Below are 19,142 nucleotides of genomic sequence, written 5' to 3' on the forward strand. Positions count from 1 at the left end.
TCTTCTATGTTCTTTTGAAGGTGGTGGCCATGAAATTCTCCTAGTTCATTCTTTTTACTTATGCTGGAGATTAACAAGTGCCTGACAACCGACTCTAGGTGATCAATTCATCCTTCTAAAAATGAAAAGGGTAGTAAGTCACCTGAGGTCCCAAGGAGGAAAGTGTTTATGCTGACTTCTAGCTGAATGGTCAACTTGTTTGCTGAATTCAAGTCTCAGTGGAGCAAGTAGAATCGTATAAAAGTTATATTCCTCATCACTTTTTTGCCTACCTAACAAATTAGGAAAATTGCTCACTTGCTTTATTCAGCAGTGTGCCCTGGGCATAGGGAGAATATGAGACTCCAAATAGGTTCCATCTATTAGAAGCGCTTCTAATCCAGCTGCAATGGTATGTGAATCTGATTTAGGATATATACAAGGCCACTGAGCTGTTTGTCCACATCCTTTTCAGTTGAGGCTCAAGTCATCATTTTCCAGCAAGGAAGATCAGCATCCTTTCCTTTACAGGGCATATTAGCTTCTGCTACAGTTGAACTGCTTCCAGTGCTGAAGAGAAGCTCCGCACAGTATTGCGTAGCTTTTAATATTGCTGAAGGGACAGTTCAGCTTAGTTATAATGACTGTCCCACTGGTGCAGTTGATGATGAGTAGTTCCACGGTTTGTGGTCAGCACAAACACCCAAGCTGCATAAAAAAAACGTATCCGCATTGATTGTCCTGTGAAGGCAGGGGAAGCCTGGTCCTTTACACTGGTGTTGCCTGTGAGATCCTCAGGATGTAGTAGTCTCTGTGGTAGTAACCTCTCTTCTCCAAGCCCATCTGTCACTCCTGTCTGGCTCTGTAATAGGTGCTGAATCTTAAGGTGAGGGAAGGTTTTAGCTTTTCAAAGTGTTCTCATTAGTCTGGAGTATAAGTAGACATTCTGGATGCTACCTGCTGCGTACTACCGTTATGCCTAACCACTGTGCATGTGAAGCCACTGATAAACCCACAGCCAATATTATATCAGAATGACTTCAGTTTTTGAACACCAGATATCACAAAGAGTTAAGAGTATTCTGAAATGGTAGGCTTCTGACATGAAACTTTGGTACTGTATGTCCGTACAGAATTGTTTTCTTTCAAAGGACTTCCTTTTGTAGAAATTCTTATTTGAAGCTGACTGTAATAAAGAGTAAAATGTGCCTTCCATCACAGCACACAGGCTTGTAAAAGCCATTGCTTCCCTTCCCTATTTGGTACTTTGAAGGCTGTACATGTAATGAATTAAGCAACCCTAGAGCATCAGTCACTAGTTGTCACCACCACTCTCCCTGCCTCCCATCATCTACAACTCAGAATGCCATTTAGTATATAATTGCATTTCTAATCCTGCTTTCTGTTAATATTAATTGAAAAATGATTCTCAGGAAAGTGAAACATTCAGTGGTATTGTGTGTGCACATTTGTTTTTCCTGGAACACGATCGCAAGGACAATTTACAAAGATATAGTTAAGGTTTTGGTAACAGTTAAGGAATATTGTAGTATGATGCTTCGCCTTTAATAGCCTAATTCATAAACCATACAACTAATTCTGAATACTCTTATTTCATAATTTTTAAAATAGCCATGAGAACAGGTTAACTTCACTTGATTGCTCAAGCTTCTATGAAGACTGCCTGCGTAACGTACAAAGCCGTTTGCACAAAATGCAGAATTCACTGTGCAGTTTGACCATCTCCCATCTTGCTGACTCTGTTACATTCCTGTCCTTTACAGCTCTTTCCTGTTCTGAGTGTTAACTCTAGTAAACCATGCTTCTGCAAATTTTGCTCTCGTGCCTTCTTCCACTGGGTTTCTAAAGACCACTGAGTTTGTCATTTCACCAAGGAAAAAAATCAACACCCAAATGAAAACCACTATCCTAATGCAAATGAAACTGTGAGCCACAGCTTGTGGATCCAGCTACAAGCTTTTCAAAGTAGGGAAGGCAGTACTTAGAGGAATGTAAGACTCACAACTGAGAGGAAAAAATCTTGATATGCCTGGCATACCTAGTATGATTTGGTTTGCTGCAAATTTTTGGTGGAAAAAATTTGGCCTACAACGCATTAGCTAAATTGGCTTGTGTGTTCTAGTCTCATTCAGAATTACTTAATATTTCTGGGAAGTTAGATGTACCAGTGGAAGAAGCAAACATCTCCTTTTGTACCAAAGAAGGTTCACAAGACATAACATGTATGGTATTGAGACCAGAACTGTCTGAAGACGAATCTGAGTTGTGTGCTGACACTTCTTTTTACTCTTTTCCTGACAGTTACTAAGAAAATATGGTCTTAAATATAAATTAAATTTTTAAACTTCTGATTGGAAAGAAAAGGTTTTGTCTTGTGGCCTTTACAAAGAATTAATATAATGTGTGTTATATCAACTTAAAGGTGCAGTGCTGCAAGTTACTTGAAATTTAAATTCAGGGGAGGGAGGAAGGGGCCATCTTTTGAGTGATAGTTTGTGCATTCAGACTTAACAGAGACTAAAATTCTGATTCTGCTGAGTTGCAAAGATGTTACATACTAATCTTTGCTTACTTTAAGCCTCAGAAAGAGAGGAGCTACAGCTAACGTACTTCCTGTGGAGTTTGTTGCAGGATAATGAAGTGTTGCTCTTTCTGCTGATCTCCTTGAACAGCTTCTAGTGTCTTACAATAAGCCATATTAAGATAAAGACCATGATTTGGCATGTGCTGGATAATCTAAACAAAATGGATTTTGACTCAAAATTAGGAATAAAAAAATTAGGCCATTTTAAGAGGGTTGGAATTTAATAGTACTGGGATGAAATATTCTAGAGGTCAGATGAACTCTGATTATTTATGATTTTCATTTGAGATTATTTCTTGAAAGAAGCACTGCACCTTTTTGAAGGAATACGGTATAAAACTTCTGTGTTGTAGCTGCAGTCCTTAAACTTACTTCTTTCTTTTGCATAAGGAATAAATTCATACACTGGATCTACAGGAGCAGCTGCTGGGGAAGTTTATCGGGATCCAAGAGACAAAAGATCTAAAAGGTGATATACAGGAGTCCATTAACTTTTATACAACTAGCTTGGATAACTTCTGCAGTATTTTCTGTTGTCGTTGTATCTCCGGGGGCTACTCAAGAGTTGGCTCTTCTATGGGTTACTATAAAACACAACTAAGTTCTCTCCACAGGTCCTTAGATGATCTGAAACACTGCTGAACAGCAATAAGTTATGGCACTACAACTAAGTAAACAAAATGATCACTATAAATGAGCAACTTCAACTGGTCTAGGTGTATTTATAAATGTGAACAGTACCTCTCCAGTGGGATTCTTACCAAACTTTTAATAAGCATAAGTATTATAAGCTGTGTATATATCTTGTGCAGGATTACCATGTAGCATACTGAAGATGAGACAATAAAAGCTTTGTCTTCCAGTGCTTTTACTTAGAAATGTGCCGCCACAGAAAAGCTTGCTTGTTTAGCCAAAGTAGTAATGCTGTGCTAATACAGGCAGAGCTTTAGTTTATACCTGCCATTCATGTTGAAAATTCGCAAGCATTTCTGTTTATTTGGACATGCAATAAATGGTCAAGTCATAAATTTCTCTGAAGTGATAGCACAGTGTCAGAGTTAAAGGTATGTGTGAGAAACAAAACCTTTCAGAACACAGAATGGAGACTCCTTTGCTGTAGTCATTACATGTCATCAAGGATGATTATATTTAAGGATCTTGTAAATAAGAATTATAAAAAATACTTTTTGTTTCCCTTCCAGTCAAGATGCAGATTTACCTGGAGCACCAGAAAACTTGACGTTCAGGGAACGCCAGCGACTTTTTTCACAGGGTCAGGATGTATCCAATAAAGTAAAAGCTTCTAGGAAACTAATGGAACTGGAAAATGAGTTGAACACAAAATAAGATTAAAGCACCTTATCAGATGTAACGGATGATCTCCAAATTGAGGGATTGAGATTGGGGGCACACTATTAAGTATGAACAGAAAATGAATGTTTTCTGAAAGGAGTGACTTTGATTCCTCTATATCTAAGACTGTTAATTAAGACTTAAGAGATGTTGCAATAGCAAGAAAACTGATTACTTTGCCAGGAGCTTGTGGTTTATACAATGAAAGCACTGTAAATTTTTAAAGATATGAATCACGTGAAGGTAACTTTTTTTCTGTTTTGGGGGTTAAGTTCTTTTGCACCAGACCAAGTAGCACTTGTCAAAGATAAGTTCTGTTTCCTGGTGTTTTACAGACACACTTTTGTTTTAGCTGCTGAGCAGAGAGAGTGAGAATAGCTTGAACTGCCTAAACTAAACTGTGCACTAGAAATTAGTTTTTTAGGTTGTTTGACAAGAAGCCAATGTCTGGGTCACCTTAAATAAGGTTTCATATGCAAGTTTGACATACTGTATGGTGTTCATAGAAGGATCAACATATCAATACAGATCTTACCATTACTTAGTACTGGCATAACACACATTCTTTAGATAGCATCTTGGAATAAAAATGTTTCTATTCCTATGTATTTGTTGGGTATAAAATGGATGCCTAAGATTTTATCTGTAGCTCTGGAAAAGTCTGCGTTGATGCATCCTCACTGTATGTGCTTCAAACTTTGAAAAACGTGAAGATAACAACCTTTGGATAACTGTTTCATTAAAAATTACATAAGCAATAGATAGTAGGCTACACTTAGTGGCCCTTCATCAGCTAGGACCAAAATGTTAGTAGTATGTTAAAGGCAAGGATTCCAGTTAGAAGGTGAGCAGAACACAGGGGTATATTTTCTGAGAAATTCAGATCAGAAGTTATTGGGCAAGTTATTGGGCCTGGAACAGTATTGATAAGTCTGTAATTATCAGTTCAGCAATAGTTTTGTTTTTTTTCCTATGGAGATATGAATTGGCATATTAGAGAAGAAGACTGAAGTGTAAAGCATCAAATACAATACTGCAGTCTGGAAGTGGGAGCATTCCTAAGGTCATTAACACAGCTGGTGTGCAAGCAAGGATCCATCCCTGCTCACACTGAGAAAGCAGTGCTAGCGAGCTCCTCTTCTGTCTAGCTGGTTTTACTGACATCGTATTACTGTTGTACTGAAAGCCTTTTTGGCAGTTCAAGCTATTTTTTCACACTGTTATAGCCTTATTTAATTTTAAATTGTTAATCTTTTTCCTCCCACTGTTTCCTCAGCTATGCTTAAGTGGCTGATGATGTTGGGAATAAGGACCTCATCAGAGTCTTTCTCATTGTGTGATGTTAAGACAATATATATTGTGATTCCAAACAAATTTTCTATTTGACAAAGCCCTTTACTGGCTTTAGATGATTTTTTTTCTTGTATCATATTGTTCTCTTATAAATATATATTTAGGGATTTGTGCACACTTCCAAATACAAAGGGGTAGACTTTCACTGCCTTAGGAAAGAAATCACTTTTAATAAGAGTTGTATGATAAATAAATGCGAGTTAATGAAAATTGGAGTGTAAATATTTTTTACGTATTTCAGGTTTCTTATTTGAAAGTGTGCTTTTACCGTTTCACCTGTTAAATATGAAGTAGAAGATTAAACTGGTTCAAAGTGTTAATGAAGGATCTGCATGCTTGCTCTGTCTGTTCATCAGCAAAAGCAAGCCTCTCCCAATTTATCTTGAGAACACTAGCAGCCTTACAGTGACAAATTTTTCTCGAGGAAAAAAACTTATGCTGTGGCTGAATTACTGTTGCTGCTAGACTCTGAAAAAGGCTTAGCAAAAAAATACCTATAACCTTCAGTTGAGTGGATTTGGCCGCTATTGGGCATTCGGGTCAAGTGTGAATATGTGTAAAAGTGCTTTTCATATTTGTCTGTGCATTATTTGAAAAAAACATCAAAACTGCTGTAGTATCCCATTTCTACTGTATTTCACTTGCAACCTATTTTTAATAAAGTTTGTATTGTATTTAACTTTGCATTAAATGTTTTTTGTATTCTTATTTAATTCTGCATTCCTAACAACATTATCATAAATCAGAGGGGCTCTTAATATCTTTTGCCTTGCCTGTCCGCTTAAAATTTATTTACAAGCAAAGTCAGTGTATCTCATATGAAAACCTCAAATTAATTTTACATGGAGAATCAACAGAGGCTGACCTTCACTAATCAGAGGGGAGAATTTCTTAGCCTAATGTTTGATACCTATAGTGATGACTTGAAGGCAGTGATTTTTACAGCAATTTACAAAGTAGTAAATACCAGTGGTGTCAATTATACAGACTAATCACACTGTATTTGTATCTTCCTCAAGTGCAAAGTTGTTTTTCTTTTCAGCAAAGAGGAACCTAGAACATGGCATCTTTTGGAAAAGTAAATAGTGTATGCAGAGTCTCCACTGGGATTGCTGTGGTTAATGGGAGTCAGCAGTTCAGATTCTCCTTGGGAAGGTGAAGTGCTGTAGATGCCTTCTGCTGTAGCTGTACATCTGCTGAAGATGGGATTGAGAGCCACCTATAACCTCAAAAGAACTCAGCTTTTAATTTTGAATATAGAATGTCTAGACTAGAAGAAAATGGAAACAATCCTTCTGTATGTGAGTCCCTCAGTCTAAACAAAAGAGCCAGTACAAGCAAAAAGTGATGTATTTGAGTCTGTAGTTATTGCAGCTGTGAACCTTGTCATAGAAGCTTTTATTTCTAGACCAAACTATTGCAGGGATTATGAGAGAGGAACTGTGTGTGAAGTGTGCAGCAGTAGCAATGCATTTTCAGTGGGAACAGTGTTTTGGGCTAGGCCTTCAGGTCAGGTTTGCTCAGTGAGCACACCAGTGTGATGCTGGCAGGCAGTGCAGCACCGGCTTTGCTTTAGGGACGTGAGCTGTCAGCCTCGGCAGCACAGCTCTTGGTTTCACTGACCATGGCCCTTACAGTGATAACTGCATGAAGTTATACTTGCAGCCAGCTCTCTACAAAACTAATCATTTTACACCTGTGTGAAGTTCTCCCTTCTGTGCCTATCGTCCATATAGACTTTTTCAACTCCTTTAGGTAATCTGTACAGTATTGCTGGGGTTTGAGGAAAAGGCAGGGAAATGACGATGTTGACAAAGTCCATAATATGCATCCTGTTCCCTGAAATAATAAGTAATATACTTGATCCTAGAGATTGCTGTTTGTACAATCAATGGGTACATAAGTAGCAGAATGAAACAAACTGTTCTTTATCTCCTAATTCAATTAAATAACAAAATATAGTGCTGGTAAAAAATGAGCTTCAGTAATAACAGTCTTAAAACACATGTAGCGACTCATGTATGTGATGATAAGAATTGGAACAGAATTCCTTCTGTTTTGTCAAATAGTGCTGCTGTCTCAGGGTCAGTTACTGGCTGTGTGGCCCAGAAGAAAAAGCCTCACATGTTAAAAATCTGGAGTTGGCTGACTTCCTTCTCAGCTGTAATAGCAGGTAAACTTAACAAGACCACAGTGCAATACACCTACCCAGAGAATCTCAGTTTATTGTTACTGATAGGTGCTCATAACTGAACTACAGTTACCAAAAAAATGTGCAATGAAAGATCTACAGCTTCACCAAATAATGTTAAGAGGCTGTGTGCAGTACAGCAGTCTCAAGTTACCATCTGAGTGTGGAGAATGTGACCTTATAGAGGCAGTAGAAAACACAGGGATGTACAGCAGAATCCGTGTTTGACAGAAGACTGGCCATCTCTCCTGGGCTTTTTCCCAAATGCTTTTCTACCCATTGTGTTTCTTGTTACTGCATTTAGGAATGTTGCAATGGACAACTCATCAGAAGTTTATGAAGCTGGTACCTCTTAGGTCTCGTTGGTTCCATTGCTGGGGTTAAAGTGAAATGCATCAGAAGTATTCAAGACAATGCTTACTTAATAGTATTCTAAGATGTGTAATCCACCGATAGATTTTGTAATCCATGTATAGTATTTTCACTGATGCTAAAATTAATAGAGTTAAATGTGGATTTAGACAGTTCTATTAGATTTCTGGCCCTGAAGTTCCACAGAAGGATCTGTAATATGGCAGGGCCTTGCATTTGCAAGGGGAATATGTTATCAAGTTGGTATAAGGTTGGGAAAAAAAGATTCTTCAAAGCAGAGAATCAGTGTAGAAGGGTTGGCTGCAGTACAGGCTGGCAGCATTTCTAGAAGATGGCTGGATTTCATAATTGTTTCTTGCCCAGGTCTCATCAACAGGCTGTTTTGTTCCCTGCCCATCAAGCAACCTCCCCTAAGCTTTGAAAATAGAAAGATCCCTAAGGAGATTTGGTGCTGTTACGATGAGTCACACATTATACTGAGATGCATTGTTTTTCTACTGATGGGACAATTTTCAGTACTATTTGACCTTCAGAGGTGCACAGAGAAATGACTAAATAGGAGTAGTGGATGCTCAGTTTTAGGTTACTACTTCAAAGAGTGATAGTAGATTAAGTATTGTCTGTTACAGCCTACAGAAACAAGATCCTTAATCTCATGAACAGTGGGTAAAATCCACAGTAAGGGAGAGATTAACCATAACACTTCAGAGGTGATCCTTCTGGGATGAAGCTGAGTTTTGCTGGAAAATAACATTGTTCTGACTTGATTGCTGCTGCAGGATAAGCATTATGTATAAAATCACAGCTCATTGTCAAGAACGGTGAGTCACACCCTGCAAGCAACTAAATCTTCCTCCCCAAAATAGCTGATGTTGATTAAAATCCTGTCTGCCTTACCTAGTGCCAACATCTTGTAACATCCACACCATTGCAGCACTTTTGAACTGTTTTTTTAGCCTGTATTCATTTGTCAGTTCTCATTTTTCCATTAAAGCAGAACTAGTTGCAAGGAGGAACTGCTGAGTTACACTTTTGTGTGCCAAGCCTAACTCACCCTAACTTGCCAGATGGGTCTTTTTTTTTTTTTTTTTTTTTTTTTTTTAAACAGGCTATAGATTGTAGCAACTTGTTGAAGATGCAGGATCTCAGAAGATGGTGGACAGAGCGGCACAGGGGTGTTTAGGTTGGTCTGTGATAGATAGGCTCTATCTCGGCTCCTCAGTAAAGGAAACACTATTCCTTTTGTACCAAACATGGAGGGATGCACTGCTCTGGTTTTTTGGATTTTCTATTGCCTGCGTGAGAGCACATTTGCCATGATCGGTAGAGAGTAACTTGAGATTGCTATTTGGCAGAACTGGATTCCTCTGTAATTATCATGTGGGGTTTGGTTTAAAAAAGAAAAAAAAAAACAAAACAAAAAAATCCCCAAACAACTACAGTGCAAAAATAGTGCGATTTCCCACTTCCAAGAAGCTGACATGCCTGTATCTGGTATACTTACGTGTTTTGTGGCCAAATAGTATAATGACTGCTTTCAAGACCACGTAAATCTTTCAGTGCAATACCGTAGAGTACCAAGTAATATTGCTAATGCGTGTGACATTTTCGTCTTGGAAGCCCTAGTGTGAGACCCCCAGCCATAGCCTGGATGAATAGATCCTGCTCTGGGCAGCTTCTCTGGAGTTCCACACCATCTGAATCCACGGGCTTTGTCCTAAGAGCAGCCCTAATGCCAGCCATGGTCGCAGTTACTAAACAGACTCTGTGGTGCATCATCTAGCTCAGCATCAAAGCGAGGTCAGCTACAGCTGCTTGCCCAGGGCTGGGTCTAACTGGGATTTGAGTAGCTCCAAGGATGGGGACTCCATCTTCTCTTGGGGCAGCCTGTGCCAGTGCTTGACTATCCTCACACTATCCTTACACTCCAGCCTCTTGTCCTGGCCCCTGGGTGTTGTATTAAAAGAGAGAAAGAACAAGGAAATGCAAGGCATTATATAGCCCCCTGCTCAGGGAAGAGATAGTTGGACCATAGCCAATGGGGTCAGAGAAGGAAGGAAGGGTCATTCTATGTGGTAAGGAAACTCCAGGGGGTCAGAAGGGAGAAACCATTCCCCCAGTGAATTACAACACCTGGGCACCACAGAGCACAGTCTGTGGTGCTCATACTCTCCCATCAGGTATCTCCACATACTGACTGGATCCCCCGCAGCCTTCCCTTCCTCCAGGCTGTGCTTCCCCCAGCACATTCCATGTAACAGATGTCCCTATCCCTTAATCTTCTTTGTGGCCCTTACAGCCTTAGCCCAAAGCACACATCACCAACTGCTTAGGCGGGAAGTCCCGTAGACAATATCAGAGCTCTCAACTCTGTCCTTCTCCTCCTCGCCCTTTGCATTGGTGTGAGATTTGTGCCCCTGGGCCCAGGAACCGGGCAGCCTTGGGAGCTCCAGGTTTTCCTTCTATTCCTGCACTCCCTGCCCTAATGCTTGGCCTTGGTCTCTGATATCGGGACGCCGCAGGCAAAGGAATCCCCCACCCCTCTGGATAATGGGTATGGACGTCTGAGGTCACCTGTCCCACGGGACGCTGCAGGCGGAGGGACCCCATGGATAGCACACCCGTTCCCTGCTCAGCCTCCCTGCTGGGGGCGCTCTCCGTCACAGGTGCCCGTCGTGGTCCCGCCCCCTTCCCGCTCCCTGCGCACGGATTGGTTGATGACCCTGCCACTCAGAGACGGGGAACAGCTGGCTGGGCGGGGAAGGGGCGGGCCCGTCGCCATGGCAGCCGCGCTACCGCTGGAGACGCGTCCCGGGTTAAATCCCCGCCGGAGCCGGAGCCGGAGCCGGAGCCGGAGGAGTTCTCGCTCCGCCTCGGCGCGGGACCGGGGAGGATGATGTGGCCGCGCCGCGGGCTCGACCCGGGCTCCGTGTGGGCGCAGCGCCTGCGGCAGCTGGAGCAGCGGTTGCGCGTGAGGGGGCGCGGGCGGGGCCTGCGGGCGGGCACGTGCTGCGGGGCCGCGCCTCGGCCGCCGAGCGGGAGGGACGGGAGCGCGCTCCCGGAGCCTGCTCGCTCCTAGGCGGGGATCCCCAGTCAGGCAGTGTGCGGGGGACTGTTGGGCTCCCAAGTGTTGGAGGAGCTTGCTCCAGCTGGGGCTGGGGTAGAAGTAGAGTGTCGGAGCAGTGAGCAGCGCTCCTTCCCTCCCTCCTTTCCTCCGGCCCCAGCGCCGGGCGGGGCGGGCACTCAGCGCGCTCCGGAGGCGCCCCTGCCCCGAGGGAGCGTCCGACGCTGTCGAAGACTTCCAGTAGTGCTGCCTTGGAAATGGAAACTTACGTGCTTATGTATAAATAAATCAAATTGTGCTTTTCTAAGGACCACGGTTCTGGAAAATGCCAGCAGGAGGTGATGGTTTCGCAAAGCAAAAGCGCTTTGAATTGCGTACCTATGCGTTCCCACACAAGCAAGCAACATAACAGAAAAAATAGAAATGAAGGCATATTAAGAGTTTATCCTAATTTTTGCATGTTCATATGCAAATATTGTTGTGATTAGGAGATGAGGTAGGCAATCCATTATTCTCAGAAGTTTGAGAAACAGTGGAATATGCTAATGAAACGATATTAATCAGACTTGTGTTTTGGGTTTTTTTTGTTTGTTTTTGTTTTGTTTTGTTTTGTGTAATTTTCATTTTTGTGTATTTGGGCGGGTTTTCTTCCTTAGACGAAAGAAGAAAGAATAGTTGTCCTGGAAACTGAAAATGCTGCGCTTCATCTAAAACTTGCAGAGGTGACCGCTGTTTCTTTTTTTCAAAAAGAATTTTTGTGGAAATAGAAAAAAAAAAGACACTGAAGTCTGCCATCCTCTTTTCAGGGTTTGCCCTCTTTACCAGCTGGGAAAATCTATGAAGGCATTAAGGCTCAGCGTCTCTTTTCAGAATCATGAATGGTAGCAGTAGTGACAGGCTGATGAAGTAACTAGAAGTCAGCTTGAATTTAAATATTTGCTATTTTTTTAAAATCTAGAAAGCTGAGCTGAGGAAATGACTCGGGAAGCATTAAATATGGAATCTTTCTTCTTACAGGGAACGTGTTTGTCTAAAAGACAATGACAGATTTTTCAGGAATACTTTCAAACACAATTGGGATGATGCTTTGAAAGAGCTGTTCACAGAGTGCAGGAGAGACAGTGCATTAGGAGTAGACTTACCAGGGCTGCCCTGCTATGTGTGGTTTTAGTACTGGTATTGCTGCACATGTGCCTTGTCACACAGCATACAGCAACAACTGGATGCCCTCATTGCCTTATGTCCTTCTGCAGAACCATAGGTTATTCCTAGATCCTCACTGAAATAAGGAGCAGCCTGTTATCACAGGCTCCTATGTTTGGGGCCTTCAAAGGTGGGATTTCAAGAGATTTAAAGAATTTTGAATATAGATCTAGGCTGCTGGAGCAGAGCCAGCTCTGAGTATTAGTGGCAATACAAACTGTTGGCCAAGAGTTTCTAATCTGGGCTGAAACATTAACTGGTTGGGTGACCTCAGGGAAGCCATTTGCCCTCCCTGTGAGTTTGCTAACACCCATGGATAAAAGTGGGTTGAACATTTTTCAAAATCTAACTGGAAACAGGTGAGATATCTGAAATGAGTTTTGCTAGGTATGCAGAAGAACACTGATTTATTCTGAGGAAATGGTTTTATTGTCTTTGTTCTGCTTTGCAATATTCATTGAAAGCCTTAAGTATTTCAGCTGATTATTTTTTATCCTCACAAGCACAAGAAAGAAATAATTCTAGTCAGTAAGGTGTGTCAGATGTAGGAAGGAGTTGCTTGTGTATTAGAGAATGAAGCTTCTATTAGGAAATAAAGAGCTGCTTCATTTTATTAAAAAATGGTGCTGGAAGAAATGGACACCTACTCAAGGAGTGTGGACTGTGTTACCACCATCAGTCAGAAACAATGTCGAATGAAATCCTTTGTAATTAACCCTGCAGTGATGGTTCTTGCACTGATTCAGACAGTTATTTAAATACACTTTAAAAATTTGCCTCTTCTTGGTTAATTTGCCCCAGCAATCTGAAAATATGAGCTGAGCTGACATCTATGAGATAGTTTTACCTTATTTGAAGACTCTCTATTAAAAGCAATACTAATTGAAATTAGTATTATTTAAGGTTGTGCAGTATTGCACCATATGTCCCAAAATTCTACCAGCCATGCTGGTGAGAAAAGTTCCTGCCCTTGTCTGTCTGTCCCTGATCCTTCAGATGTGCCTGTGGAGTTGCCTGAGTGATTGAGCTGTAACAAGTTCAGTCACAGGGACCAGGGTTAACAGAGGTCTCATTCTGAACTTGTAAAAGCTGATTGGATTCATTTTGGCTGGAGTGAGCTGGGAAGCTTTGGAGACAAACTTATGAGGATTGCCATAAATAAGGATTTGCAGTGTAAATGTTTGTCTATAGGTTGCATCAGTCTTATTAAAATGTTATCTGCTGCTGTAGACCTTCCTTTACATCCTTGTGACAGTGATGAATTTCAACACTTCTCCTGTTTCCTGCAGCCTGGTATATTGTTATCCCAGCAGCATACTGGAGGGGTTGTTACTGAACATGGGAGGTCAGATTCTTTTTTCCTCCTTTTGCTCTGCTTTTTCCTGTTTGGAAGTCTGTTTATCTACCTGCATAGCCCTTGCTTTTATTAGCAGTCTTTGAGGTCCTGACCCTGCAGCCTTCTTTACATAAAGCTGTCTGCCAGAATGGATCTGACTGCAAAACTGAGATTTCCCTTTGGAGAACACTATTGAGTAGTTCAGGTTCACTTCTGCTTATAAGAAAGCTGACTGTAAAAATATTTTAGTCCATTTTTTGCTTCTATGCTCAAGCACAGGTTTGCAAGTGCTGGCCTATGAACAATTCTGGTGAATGTTAAAACTATTTTAGTGGAGAAAACCTCAAAATCAAGGCAACATTTCAATAAAGATCAACTTGATAGTGGAAGTGATGCAATGACAATAGCATCGACCCTTCTGCTTTTATCTTAAGTGTTGAGAAATGTGGAGGGTCAAGGGGAATCTGTGCAGATGGTGCAGATTAGGTGCTAAAAGGAGGTTTTAACTATCCTAAGCTTACTTAACAAGGATTGAGTACAGCAATTGCTTATATACATAAATGCTTAACTTTTCATGTGTGATTAGAGATACTAATTCTGGTGCACTACTCCTGTGCATTTTTGTGAAGCTGTTTGTAAAAATTGCATCTGGGTAACGTGAGATTACTGATCCTTAGATTTTCAGAGCATCTAAACACTGTATAGAATCAGTCTCAATATCTGGGAGCTTAAAGCCTGTAACAATAAAAAAAAAAAACACCTCTTCCTGCTATTTCTTGTAAGAACTTTTTCTGTTAGTGCTAAGGTGGTGCATTGTCATACAGAGCTGCGACTTGCATGTAAAAATAGAAGAGTCATGCTTTGTAAGGTGAGAAAGCCCCATGAAAATATTGGTTTCGATAAGTAAAGCACTTTTTTTTTGAAAATACGATCTTTCTTTATCCTAACAGCTCCAGGGTATTGTACTGTTTTTGCCAATATCGCCTGTAGTTAAACTGCAATGAAATGTTTGCTTTTTACCTATTGTTATCAGATAATTGGAATTGAATCAAATTCATTGTGTGAATAGATTTAGCTCTTTCATGTCGTTTGGTGTGCTATGCTTTCCTAATCTAAATAGCACGGAATTGCAGTCACAGAATATGTGGTGTGAATAAAGTAGGAAATAAGTCTGTGCAAGATACAAATGCATCTCAAAAACAGAGGAAGAGGCAATTAGTACTGTTTAAGGAGTGATAGATGTCAACAGGTGGCAGGGGAAAATAGATGAAGAAGTTGCAGCTCATTTTAATCACCAGGACTGTCAGAAAATTACAAAAATGCATTTCTTAGTGTAATACAGATTCTTCCATATTGCCAATTTTCACAAGAAGTCCCTACCAAGATGACGCTTTTTGCATTCATGCCTGTAAATATTTAAAGTTGCATTATTTCTATTTTCCTTTTGATTTCAACATCTCAAAAATTTCTCAAGTTGGCCATAAAAATTTCTTTTGCATAATCGTAAGTTTAGATTGTTAGAAAGCATTCTTCTCCACAAACTTTAAAAATTTCTTTGGTTTTCTGTGATCTCTAAAGACCCAGAGTAGGGCTTTGTTGGCCCAGCTTGGCACCATTGCAACCCTACTGATTGTAGTGGAGTTGGTGTTGTCAGGGGGCACAAAGCTGGGGGCTGTGTATTACCAGCTACTTCAGGATTTCAGCAGTTGACACCTCTATATTTGTCTTTTTTCTGTTTCAGATCCTTCCACAGTGCTTTCTACATTAAATCTAGTTTCCAGAGACACTTAATCCAGCTGAGTAACTAGCCCTTTTCCCTAAGTGAAGGCATAGTTTTAACCCTTTCGATCCAGCTCAAGCATAAGTAAGAGGGTTTAGGTACTGAAAAAGCATTTTAGGAATCTGGTGCTCATGTTTACAACCCTAAGAATGGTAGAATTTTATGATGTTGGCCTCTTACCGTGAGGTGATTCTTCCTATGACTCAGAAAAAGGTAAAAGCAAAGAAATTAAGTATTAGCAACATCCTATATAATCAGATCACTGAATTACAAATATTTACAGAGAAAAAGGGGTCAGAATGCAATAGGAAACATGAGTGGTTTAAGTGATCTTTTTGTAATTTTTTTTTAATAGTATCAAGGGTTGGCTGGAAGAGGCACCAGTGAAATATTGCAACTCTATGCTGTTCATGGCCAACAGTTGAAATTGCAGAGGCGTTCTGTTGTAACCCAGCTGCATGGAGCAATAAAGGTAAAGGCGTTTAGTAATAATGTAGACATAATCAACGCCCTAAACATTTACGTGCTTATCAAACCCCAGAAAATGGTGTGATATGAACCTGATCTGTGGCTTTATTGTATTCACAACAGAGCTTACAGTGAGGTGTAACAATGATTTCATAGTGGTTTTGCTGTAAGAGGCTGCAAAGTCACATGAGAGGCTGGTAAAAGTTGATGCTCCTGGGCTCCAGGATCTTACATATAGGGTGCTATTAATACCTGAGGTAGATATTTTTCTAATGAAAGCTTTTCAGTTCCCCATTTGACTGTCATACAGACATCCCTAAAAACAGTAATTGTGATATACTTTAACCAGGTAGGCAAATCTTTTAAAAAAAGCATTTGAGAGCTCCACTGATTACTAGGAGTTCTCTGGCAGATCTCACAGGAAAGGTTGTTTGCTGTATGCTCACTCAGGTTTTAATTTTGCATCAGAAAGACTGAAACTGTTCTCCTAGTGCCAGTCCATTATATTTGCCCTTGTTGAAGTACTTTTTTATGAAGTTACTCCATAGAGTAGTGAGTTCCTTTTAGCGACACTACCAAATATCAGCTTTTCTCAGGGCAGCACTGAATGAATACTGCATAAAATGACTGACAAGTATCTCAGGAAAAAATCTGATTCTTAACAGACATAAAGATGCAGCTTAACTGCAGCATTGTGGGACTAGATGATTGTTGCAGGTCCTTTCCAATGGAACTATACTGTTTTATTCCAATTACAGTCATTCTGCTCTGTAAATTTTGTGGTGCTATTTTACATTTTTGGTTAGCTAGAATGGCAGAGCTGCTTGTGATGCAATACCAGTGGACTGAAGTGGTAAACTATCAGATGTCAATGAATACTAGGAGGGAGGGAGCAAGGCTCTCTAAATAAAAGTCTAGATGAACAGTCATCCTATACCCACAATAACAAAAAAACTACTCCTTCCCATTTACATTATGTGGCTTTTGAGAGTGCAAATGGCAATGATTTTGTCCATTTACTTTAAATTGCCTTTTAACCATTGAAACTAATTAATTAATTCAAGGTCAGTACCACAATTAGAAAAATAAAATGTCACAGCAAAGGTACCACTTTGTTACACAGGCTGACAATGAAATATCACACTGGTTCTGTGACAGAAGGTATTGTTAAGTTCACCTTAGAGATGGCTTTACATGGCCATTTCAGGACTTGGATGTCAAGAATGTTTACTAATCCTAAAATCAGGTCAGTTTGTTTTTATTTAGGTGGACTTGTAAGTGAATATAGGCTGATCTTACAAACATTTAAATCTCATCATGTATATTACTCTGAGTTACATCCATAATACTTTTCTGAACAACATCATTTTCGGATCTTTTCAAAATACATCTCTTCTCATAGGAAGACAGAACTAGCCTGTACAAGAAATGCCTTGAGTGAATCCTAGCAAATACCTTCTGATCAAAGTGAGGAAAATGAAAGTAGTAAGGGATATATGGATCACAGTTTTTCATTGCTAATTCTGGATATGACTTAAAAGTGGACAGAGCCCACACATGCTCACACACATTTGGTTTTGTCTGATGAAATAACAAAGAGACTTGGTTATACCTGAAGCTGTGTTACAGTCAAAATAGCTATGCTAAAATTATTAGGATCCATAAAGTCTTGCTGAAACTTTTAAGAAATTACGTTGCCGAATGTTTTGCAGGATTCTTCTCTAAACATACTGAAAGATATACTCCTGAGGGCTTCCTTCCATCAAGTAGAGAGTTCTTCCTGCCTGTGATGTCTCACCATAATAATTTGGGTTGCATATTGATTCTTCTTAACTGCTGGTTCTGTGTCTTTATAACATATTTTTTTTCTTGCTGAGAAGAGGCTTAAGCAAGACCTGAAGAGCCTTCATTCGTTTGCTCTTGAGCTTTCAAAAGACTTCCAACGTCAAAGCAAGATTTGTCTCTACCAAGTTCTGGCAGCAGTCCAGGGGATACAGCTGCAGAATGAAGCAATGCAAAGTAAGGCTCATTGCACTTAGATTTCAAACATGTAACATCAACAATGTAATTGTTCAGTGTTACTAACATTAAACGGTTGAGTTTGATTTTTGAGAAACATATCATTGAAATTGTACCCCTTGTTTCTTGTTTGACATTAAATCATCAAGGAGTTCTGAAGCATTAGAAGTACAAATAACTCTGCAGAGGTTATGACTGATAATTTGGATTTGTCTTTTGTGTGGATTACAGCTGCTATTAGACTGCTGCTGAGTTGGCTAAGCTGTAGCATTTTTAAACTGAAGTGCTCAGGCTTGTTATTTGGCTATTTTAGAAGTGCCGAATAAAGAATGCATTGCTTTATAAAGCTGAAATTTGTCTGCTTTTGACTGTACCAGGAAGGGACTTGTTTGATTTCAGAGGTTTCTGAAAATACTGCCTGAAATCAGGAGAGACTTGATTTTTAGTATTTCTTTGTATTTATTGAAAAAAAAATTACTTCAGAATCAAAAACCAGTTGCATTTTCTGGGCTGTAGATACTAACAGCACATGGACTACTGTTTTGGAATTCAGGTATTTCCTTGTTCATGTATGCATAGGAAAGAGAGCCAGAGTACTCTGCCCTCATCACTGAGGGTTAAGTGCATTTGTCCTACACCTGGATCCCATGGATTTGGTGTCCACAGATTTATCTACACCTGCTTTCAATATCCTTGATTCTGGTGAAGCTGCTGCCAGGCCTGAGGATCACATGGCACATGCAATGCTTAAATTGTTTGAAGTGTAGCAGTGAACACGTAGTGGTGAACTCCAACAAATACACAAATTTACACTCAGAGACCTTTTGTGATGCTCTGATATCCATGTGTTGCCATTGAAAAGGTACATTTTCTTTCCTTGAATTCTTTAATTTTGGGACTGATTTGATTCCTGTGGGATTCCTCATGTCAATAGCAACAAACAGCACTCCTGGTGATGGGTGTTTACAGAACTTATTCCTGTATGTTAAGTACTAAGTTAAAATTTATTCAATTACTGTATTATTTTTATAGAGAAAATGCTTCATCAAGGAAAAAGAACCAAAGTTGAAAATTAACTTTATCTAAAAAGTGAACTTTTCTCTTATTGAAGCAGGGGGCTAAATGAACAGATATGAGATTGAATTTGGCACTTGAGCTGTTGTGGTGTAAATAAATAAGTATTCCTTCAGAGGCCTGGCAAAATTGTGTTGACTGTTCTCAATTTGCACTTCCTGGTGCATTGTTCTTTGAAATCATAAGCAGGAGAAGCTTTCCTAACTATAACAAAATAGTCTGTTGGTACTTTTTTGGATTACTTTTGTTTTGAATTTGCTGGTTTTCAGTTCTCTGTCATGTGTTTTAGATGGAGATTCTATTGTTAAGGTTAAATATGACCATTGGAATTGCCATCCTTAAATT

At 40.0% G+C, this 19,142-nt stretch overlaps 2 protein-coding genes across 22 annotated transcripts in view; both read left to right on the forward strand.

The window, feature by feature from the left end:
• Positions 1 to 5,969, forward strand: part of AFDN (afadin, adherens junction formation factor) — a 114,877-nt gene extending 108,908 nt beyond the window's left edge. For all 20 annotated transcript variants that reach the window (XM_066178679.1, XM_066178681.1, XM_066178680.1 and 17 more), the window contains 2 exons: positions 2,975 to 3,053; positions 3,787 to 5,969. In XM_066178679.1, coding sequence (XP_066034776.1) covers positions 2,975 to 3,053; positions 3,787 to 3,931 — 224 coding nt within the window. In that variant the 3' untranslated portion in view covers positions 3,932 to 5,969. The remainder of the gene's footprint in view (positions 1 to 2,974; positions 3,054 to 3,786) is intronic.
• Positions 5,970 to 10,698: 4,729 nt separating this feature from the next.
• KIF25 (kinesin family member 25) overlaps positions 10,699 to 19,142 on the forward strand; it is a 43,063-nt gene continuing 34,619 nt past the window's right edge. For both annotated transcript variants that reach the window (XM_066178701.1, XM_066178700.1), the window contains exons 1-4: positions 10,699 to 10,824; positions 11,574 to 11,639; positions 15,592 to 15,708; positions 17,585 to 17,723. In XM_066178701.1, the coding sequence (XP_066034798.1) occupies positions 10,747 to 10,824; positions 11,574 to 11,639; positions 15,592 to 15,708; positions 17,585 to 17,723 (400 nt within the window). In that variant the 5' untranslated portion in view covers positions 10,699 to 10,746. The remainder of the gene's footprint in view (positions 10,825 to 11,573; positions 11,640 to 15,591; positions 15,709 to 17,584; positions 17,724 to 19,142) is intronic.

Source organism: Chamaea fasciata, unplaced genomic scaffold, assembly GCF_029207755.1.
Source record: "Chamaea fasciata isolate MVZ Bird 193981 ecotype frontalis unplaced genomic scaffold, bChaFas1.0.hap1 SCAF_3, whole genome shotgun sequence".
Taxonomy (NCBI): domain Eukaryota; kingdom Metazoa; phylum Chordata; class Aves; order Passeriformes; family Sylviidae; genus Chamaea; species Chamaea fasciata.